General features: G+C 32.6%; 1 protein-coding gene across 1 annotated transcript in view; it reads right to left on the bottom strand.

Annotated features, from left to right (window-relative positions):
* The window catches only part of LOC127736063 (alanine--tRNA ligase, cytoplasmic-like), a 29,276-nt gene extending 21,028 nt beyond the window's left edge, over nt 1-8,248 (bottom strand). The window contains exons 1-5 of the mRNA XM_052246563.1: nt 8,102-8,248; nt 3,291-3,518; nt 2,202-2,390; nt 1,809-1,954; nt 671-862 (exon numbers count right to left, since the gene is read on the bottom strand). Coding sequence (XP_052102523.1) covers nt 671-862; nt 1,809-1,954; nt 2,202-2,390; nt 3,291-3,515 — 752 coding nt within the window. The 5' untranslated portion in view covers nt 3,516-3,518; nt 8,102-8,248. The remainder of the gene's footprint in view (nt 1-670; nt 863-1,808; nt 1,955-2,201; nt 2,391-3,290; nt 3,519-8,101) is intronic.
* Between the last annotated feature and the right edge of the window lie 827 nt (nt 8,249-9,075).

A 9,075-nucleotide genomic window follows, 5' to 3' on the forward strand; every position in this document is an offset into this window, starting at 1 on the left:
AAATAATTAAGGATTTTGTGATTATATTGGCAAAACATTTGTGATTATGTGATTACTTGGACACCCCCATGAGGGGCCTTATTTCCAACCAGTCATAAAAAGTTTTTTTCTGAATTCTTGTGAGGAAAAGGGGGTCCGGACAATTTACCAGTGCAGACGTATAAGACCCATTATGGTAGATGAAGTAAGACTTGAGAATCATAATCCTAATTTCAATCATACGTTACCCCAAGTGACATGTAAACACCAAAGAAAGATATAATTGCATATGCATTGTAGCATTATACTTTCATATATGCAAATCATAACAGTCATTGCAAAAATCTTTACTATTTTTTTATATAGCATGCATTGATAACCCAGCAATTGTAATTCCCAAATATGTACACGTAACAATATAAATGAAGGGCTTAGTTTATGCTGATCCTAGAGCAGCCTGAATCTAAATGTAAGGTATGAACACTTTAGTTCATTGATAACATTTAAGAACTGTCAAGAAAAGAGCTGAAATATAGTACTGATAAAAGGTCATTTCCCACGAAATTTGTGTATTATATACATCTAACATATATCCTTTTATCAAAAGGTACAAAAGTTTAAATCGTGTACAACTTGTAAAACATATGTAAGTAAACTTAATTTTAAATACAAAATGACCATATATTACTACCTGTTGTATTGCATAAATACTAAATTCCATATTTCTAGAACCTCAGGAAAGCCCATATTCACCAGTCTCACTGAGTCTGGACCTCCTATGTAATCATAGTGAATTTCTGTACACGGTCCACAAGGCCCTGAGTCTCCCATATCCCAGAAATTATCTTTCATCCCAAACGGTAAAACTCTGTCAGCTGAAACACTAAAACATATCAAAGGAATAACGCTATGATATATATCAAACTGAAGTAAAAGGAACTACATATCATTGAGATGGGAGCCATCTCTGTGGGCCCCGCTGTGAATAATGTGTGGTAAAAAATTTCTATCTTTATCATTGGACATGGAGTTGTCAACTGAAACCAAAGTTTTTGACCTTGACCGTTGACCTAGGAAGTGGTACATAAATTATGACACACCCCCTGGTGTTGGTTTATATACATGGCAAGTATAAACTTTGAAATCATAACGGTTCTCAAGATATAGAGCGGACACGATCTTTACCATAGGACATGGGGTTGTCAACTAAAACCAAAGATTTTGACCTTGACCTTTGACATAGGAAGTTGTACATACATTATGACACACCCTCTGGTGTTGGTTAATATACATGTCAAGTATAAACTTTGAAATCATAACGGTTCTCAAGATATAGAGCGGACACGATCTTTACCATAGGACATGGGGTTGTCAACTAAAACCAAAGTTTTTGACCTTGACCTTTGACCTAGGAAGTTGTACATACATTATGACACACCCTCTGGTGTTGGTTAATATACATGTCAAGTATAAACTTTGAAATCATAACGGTTCTCTAGATATAGAGCGGACACAATTTGTTACGGACGGACGGACGGACAGATGGACAGACTGACGGACAGGCTGACGGACAGACGGACGGACAGACTGATCACTATAGGGCGGCCGCCATTCGGCGGGGCCCTAATAACACTATGATCAAACTGAAGTAGTCAAATTAATTTCCTGGATACTTTATTTCGCATTTAGTCTTTTCTAGCTGATTTTGCAATTATCAATTTTTGTGATTTTTTAAAGTTTGTATTTGTATTCATATAAGTGCTCTATCAGTTGACAATACAGAGATTATATATTACATTAAACAATATAATCAGACCAACTTAATTTACCCTAAACTAAGCCATATATCTCTTGTTTCAATGTCAGGCGCCAGTCCTTGACCTTCATCTCCTCCAAAGTATGTAAAATAAAGTCTGTTGATTGGTATTTTGTACACTGTTGTCAAAAGTTCCAATGCCATACTGCAGGCTTCCATCTGAAAAAGTAAATCTAATTCTAAGTTTTAAGTTTTATTGGCAAAATGTCTGTTCATAATCTGGAAGCACTTTTCTGTTAGTATAATATTTGAAAATGTTTTACTTTAAAAAATTCAAAATTCACATTATGTTGTCTCTAGAAATTAATGAATTTAAATCAACACTCATAATTTGTAATTTTGAATAAAAGCAACATTGATACATCCTGTGAAAATGAGTGCTTTAGAGTTTTAATAAGTTTCTAACCTTGAAATAATCTCCAAAAGACCAACTTCCTAACATCTCAAAGAAAGTGTGGTGGAAGAGATCTTTACCAACATCCTCCAGGTCATTGTGTTTACCTCCCACACGTACACACTTCTGACTGTTGACAGCACGTCTCAAGTCTGACATAGGATGGCTCTTATCAATGGTGTCTAAAAATATCGGCTTGAACTAGAAAAAAAAATATTTCTAAAATAATATCTTTCATTTTAAGAGTTTATTTCTAAATCATGTAAGGCATAACATTGTAGTTTTAAATACAGGTAAGATATAAAGATAAAGATATATATGTTTTGCTTGTAAGATTTCCTTCTGTATACACCCCAAATTTAGCACAACCAAAATAAATTTAATTATTTTGAAATAAAACTTACACAACTTGAACTAAAAGTCAAAATAATTTAATCTGCCTACCTACAAAATACAAAAAAAAAATCAAAGTTGCCTGGGATAGAGGTTTTAAATCTAGCCATACTTATGTTTGCCATTTTATCATACAAATTCTCAAAATGCTTTTCTGATTCATGAATTATAAAATCTGCCAAGTATGTATTTTCAGGGGAACCATATATACTTCATTTTCAAAATATGTTAATCAACTACAACAATTTAAATTTTTCTTAAGAAATTGTTGCATAGGTAAATTCATGATGGACTTCCCAGATTAATTGTGTAATAGGTGTTTTTTCTTTTTTAATTCATCAAATTCAAGTCCATCAGTCTTTCTAGTTAATTACTAGATTAGCTTTTTTTTTTACACATTGAAAAATTCCAAAACAATAGCAAACAATCCTGTTCCTGTATTGATCTTTGAAATTTGTAAGTTGTGAGAACCTTAGTATTTGAATATAGTCTATTTATAATGAGTGTATAGTATGTCACTTTTGCATAAAATTTTGCAAAATAAAACGAAAAGACATTGTAATGTTCGAAATTGTTTCAGTTTTCAATTCTGACAACATCTCAATGCCTACTAAGATAGTAATGTTTGCTTCTCTTTCAAAGTTTTAACACAAAATAAATATAGGTGCAAGTATTGTCAACCCTGGATAAAGACACCAGTATACTTACTTGGTTCATTCCAGCATTTGTGAAATAAGTTCCTTGATTTTTAGTAGGGATAATTGATGAACTCTTGATAAACTTGTGGTCATGATTCTGACAGAAGAAATCTATAAATGACTGACGGACAGCTGTAGATGTCCATTTCATCCGCACATATTGCTTTCTGTACACAGATAACTGTAAAGCTTTAAAACAGTTATTACATATACGATGGTCACCAAATTTCATCATATTCTGAAAAATAAAAACAGCTATACTTATAAATATGCTAAAAGTATGTTAAAATTTTCAAAAAGTCTTTGAACTTTGCTGATTTAAACACAGGCACTTGTCTCTGTAAAATAATATACCTATCATTACAGCTACTTCGAAAACTAGGTTGGTTAACTATTCATGAATGAATAGAATATCACAATCAAGTTTTAATGTTTAACTTTATTAATATCAATGACTCTTCATATTTATGTGATATCTTTACTTTGTGTGCTAATTTCAAAAATTATTCTTTGAGATTGTCAAATAATGGGTTTATTTCTTTATCTGAGACCTCATCCAAATTTTATGAAGAAAACTATCCATTATATCGACATCATATGGAATTATTTACAAACTGACCTAGTATAAAATGTGTAGAAACTATGGATACTTATAAAGAAAAGTATACACCATATCTAATGCATTTAAACAAGAAAAATCCCTGAAACATTTTATTTCACAAATTGTATGTAGTGCAGATTTGAACAATATTATACAGTGGCGGATCCAGAACTTTTCCAGTCATGCTTCAGTGATTCCCTATATAATCAACCAAAATTTTCCCACTAAAGGGGGCCCCCGCCCCCTGGATCTGCCTATGTTATATTAATTGTGCTAGAGGTCAACATGTACAGCAGGTGTCTAAATATTTTAGCTGAATCTAGTACTACAACAGAATATTACAGGCAGTGGTTGGTGACTATGTTTCTTATACTTTCTTTTTTAGACAACTATAGGATTCTGCCGATTAGTGCTCTTTTTTTCTGAAAGTCTTTTTTAGCCTTCCACAAATGACATACCCTAATATATATATAATTTCTATTCTCTATTTTCAAAAATAATATTGTGTATATTAAGAACCACATTAAATTCAAAGAGAAACTTCATTTATTATCCTAATCTGAGATGTAACGAATAAAGAAGCAGTTTTGTGATTGATTGATTGGTGTTATACTACACTTTCAGCACTTTTGCACTATATTGTGGCCGCTTGTTTTTATCTGTGGAGGAATCCAGAGTGCCTAGGGAGAACCATCGACCTTGGGTAGGAAAGAAGTTTTGTGTCAAAAGAGACAAAATTCATGTGAATGGTTACAACGATTGTTAAGTTGAAATTCAACATGATCACTGTTGACAATGATTGTATATTCGTTGACGTCACTATGGGAATTTCAGAGGAGAGCAAGAAAACTTGACGTCATAATCGAATTTTGACCAATGAATATCTGAGATCAAACGAACCACACAATAATTAAATAAAAATAATCAACGGATCAAGAAAAGGATAAAGCGGGTAAGAATTAGAGAAAAACAATTGCACGGACCATTCTTTATTTCCCAATATTTTCAATGAACTATAGATTATCTAATGCAAAGTTTTAAATGTTGTTATTTTGTATGACAAAATTTGATTACCTAAATGTTGTAATTTTATGTAGTTTTACACAAGCATCGCACAAGTTGGCACTCCGAGGCGGGTGGGGAGCAAGAAGGTGAACTGTGGTTTATTTTTATCAATAGTACCGCTTAAGTCGACGCCAATTTATAGCATGTGCATTTATTTGACTCTAACAAGCTGACTGAAGCCATTAGATTTTTAAATACTTGTTTTGAATAAATTCAGTTGCCAGCAAGTTTGGTCCTATTCTTGATGAAGTATGTGCTCGGTGCAGTTGCTAGTCAAATCAATAAAGTATCTTGGTTGATATCTTTAATCTATCAGTGGTCAGATGGCAATTACAAAAACAAGTAAAACTGGTCAAAGGAAACATATCAAAAGTGAGAAAACAGTATCTTTAAAAAGCTGAACTAAAATGTAGTGAACCTTAGTCAGTTAGTGGTAAATATGTTTACTATTTGTAAAAATTGGTAGACCCCACGTACATACCAAGTGTATCATGATTATATTAATTCCATTGATTTTTCTAAGATAAACAGAACAAACACCATTGTCCTACAGGTAGTTGTGGGGTCTGGAAACATGCTTAAATAATAGAGATCACAAAGCACAATAGTATCTTATATCCAGTACGGTGACGGACAACTGACAGACATAGAAAAAGTAGGATTTCTGTTTATTCATTGTTATTTTTATGAAATTGAAGAATAAAATTACACATATAAAATTGAGAATGGAAATGGGGAATGTGTCAAAGAGACAACCACCCCGACCATAGAGCAGACAACAGCCGAAGGCCACCAATGGGTCTTCAATGCAGCGAGAAACTCCCGCACCCGGAGGCGTCCTTTAGCTGGCCGCTAAACAAATATGTATACTAGTTCAGTGATAATGGACGTCATACTAAATTCCAAATTGTACACAAGAAACTAAAATTAAAAATGATACAAGACTAACAAAGGCCAGAGGCTCCTGACTTGGGACAGGTGCAAAAATGCCTATTTTCGATTGTGAGATGTTATATTTTCTACAACTGTTCTAGATTAATGAAAAAATAAGTAAAAATGCACGTCGAAATGATGAATTGAGTGAACCTTACAGTACCTCAAATTTTTTTAATATCTCATTAAAGTCATATGAAACTTCAAATTTAAAAAAAAAATTGAATATGTTTTATATACTTGAATGGCTAAGTGTTACTATATAACAAGTGCAAGTTAACTTTCTTGTAAAAGATAATCCTTTATATCATCTAATTCTTCATAAATGTACTGATATTAAATTATTGTCTTCCTGTTTACTAATCCGCCAATATTTTCCCCATATGCAGTGACCTTAACTTCATGACCTCTCGTTAGAACTTCGGCCACCACACAGCTCAAGTGCGAGGGGAAAAGCATGATGACAGAATGTAAACAAACGTGTACTGGAAGTAAAAAATAATAACTGACTATGAAGAACAAATCTTATACAAAAAACCATTTCACAACTGTTAGGAAAAGTTTAAGTAAAAAATGGGAACGCATGGAAAATTTAAAAAAAACAAATATCATGGCTCTTTCACTTCACTTGTTTGTCACGAGCTCCACGTGCTTTGTGTTGATTGTTTATCAATGTCACGCTCCGGTAAACTTCAGCAAAACTAACTCGAAAGTTAGTAAGCTTGATATCAACAATCACTGAATGAAATATTATTTGTCGATAATACGTTATAGATTCTTAATAATTATAAAAAACGTGCATACAGGACGTAGTTTAGTATATACATTGTATGCATGCATACAAATTTTATTTAAATTAAAATTAACATTAAAATTGAAAGAAACTCCTTTCATATGACTTTAAATTGTGCACATTGTACAGAAATAAATCATTTAAACATGGAGATTTCAAGACTAGTCACCTTGAGCACCTCAATACATGTATTTGTATTTCTATGCATGGATCAAAATAGGTTATGTCAAAATGGAAGGACCTGGTTTTGTCAATGTTGTTTACTACATCAGGACCCGGTTTTGTTTTGTTTTAAAAACAAATATTTATTAAAAGCAACGTTAACATGGATCTAAACATTTTTTGTAGAAGGAAATTCAATTTACATTGAACAAACCTGTCGTGGTAAGATTTATTTTAAACGTGAAATTTTTCGAAATAGGGAGTAAAACATATTTTGAGAATGCTATAAGTTTACCTTATTGCACTCATCTTCGAAATAATTTGTAATGGAATATAAATAGCATGCACTTACATTAACTTTTTATAGCATTATGATATGTGTCTGCATACTATACTAGTATGTTATGATGTAAAAAATCCTAAGTTTGAGCAATAATTTCAACAAAAAGAGAAAGTTGGGTACACCTTTTTATGTTCAGTCGTGTTTAGTTGACTGTTTTGTCTTGAAAACGTATATGGCAAAAATATTTGATTCATCGTCTTGCTTCAGATTCCATTATTTTCATATATTTAGGCTACATGTTGATATAACATTAAAAATTCAGTTTCAAGAAATGAAGTATATGGGTCAGGTGAAATACCTTTCTAATTAGTCATAACAACAGAGAAGGTGTGTTGGAATAACAAACACATAGGCTTCAGGAAACGTACTAAACTCTTTCTTGATACTACTACAAGTGTTAACTTTAGGTTTATTTCCTATTTGCATTCAATTTTATTTTCGTTCACTTATTTTTCAAGTAAAATTTAAAGTTCTTGTGATTGATAAGTCATAATGAGTTATAGTGCCAACCATTTTTAGAGCTGTAGACATGGTAGATGCACATTTCTTGACAAAATTACTTTTTGTTAAGTAAAATTCATTTTCAAAGTAATCTTTTGTCAAAACACTTGAATTATTATATTTATCCATTATTTGAAAAAAAATGCTGTAACTGATCACTACTTTCTTTGCACTAGAAGGAGAGTGCTCAGCGAGACTTACATGTGTAGTACGTACAAAATTAACTGCTAGAGGGCATCTAGACTATGGCCAAACTGGTAATAGGACCAACACATGTGTCTCAAAAGCCTTGCGGAAGTTAAGAAAATATTTATGTGGTCAATACTATACAAATTATTGGGTAAAGTATTAAAGTGTATAGTCTATAGGTATATTTTTTACTGCGTAAAGTGCCTGTGGAGTTTAGTTAACATTTAAAACTACCGATGGTTCTCTTTATTCCTGAAGTTCTATTGTATCATGATGCATATAATAACTGCAATTAATTGTCTTTCTCTTAGTAACAGGCCACTGATCAACAAATTTCTCAGCTAAACAATTTATCTTTGTCTTTTATTACTGTAGGGGATGCATAGGGAAAGGGAAGGCAACGTGTTTTTACATATATGTGTATAATTTGTATGAAACCGTATGAAGGGAGCACCCTTGATCAATTATTAAAGGAATTCATACAAGAGCTTAACTGCTGATAAAGATAAATCTGACAGACAAACCTTCTTCCACCATTCAGTACAATCAAGCTCCCAAATAGATTATATCTTCTCCTCTCAAGAAAATCTGTTTAAAAAGTATACAATCTGGAATAACTTCATCTTCAAATGTATCAGCTCATGTGCCAGTATCAGTGACGACTAACATTATCATCCCCACTGTTGTAAACAAAGCCAATAAAGAAATTCAAACAGTTCATAAGCTTCAATGGGACCAGACCGATCTCCCTCTATATATAGAATCTGTCCAGAATGAAATCTCAAAGCTGCAACTGACTCAAAAACCATCCTACAGCATCCAAAATATCACAAAAGCCTTACTTACAGCCTCAAACAAAGCAGTACCAACCAAACCCATTAAACTGAAAAGTCCAAAATGGAAGGCATCACCTAGAGTCAAAAAACATCTAAAAAATTGCAAACAGCTATACTCAAAATGGAAATTTGAAGGCAAACAACCAGACCACCCTTTCAGGAAACAACTAAAAGCAGAAAAGAAAAAGCTCCGCAGTCAGCAAAGAAAGGAACATGCTGAAGATAGATTGAATTTATACCAGCAAATTATGGATAATCAATCCACCGACTTATTCTACAAATTAATCAATAGGAATAGATCCAAACCTAGAACAAATTCAACAGGTATAGACATAGAGGGTGAATTAGAATTCAATCCTACTATACAGAGCA

Source organism: Mytilus californianus, unplaced genomic scaffold, assembly GCF_021869535.1.
Source record: "Mytilus californianus isolate M0D057914Y unplaced genomic scaffold, xbMytCali1.0.p SCAF_3, whole genome shotgun sequence".
Taxonomy (NCBI): Eukaryota; Metazoa; Mollusca; class Bivalvia; order Mytilida; family Mytilidae; genus Mytilus; species Mytilus californianus.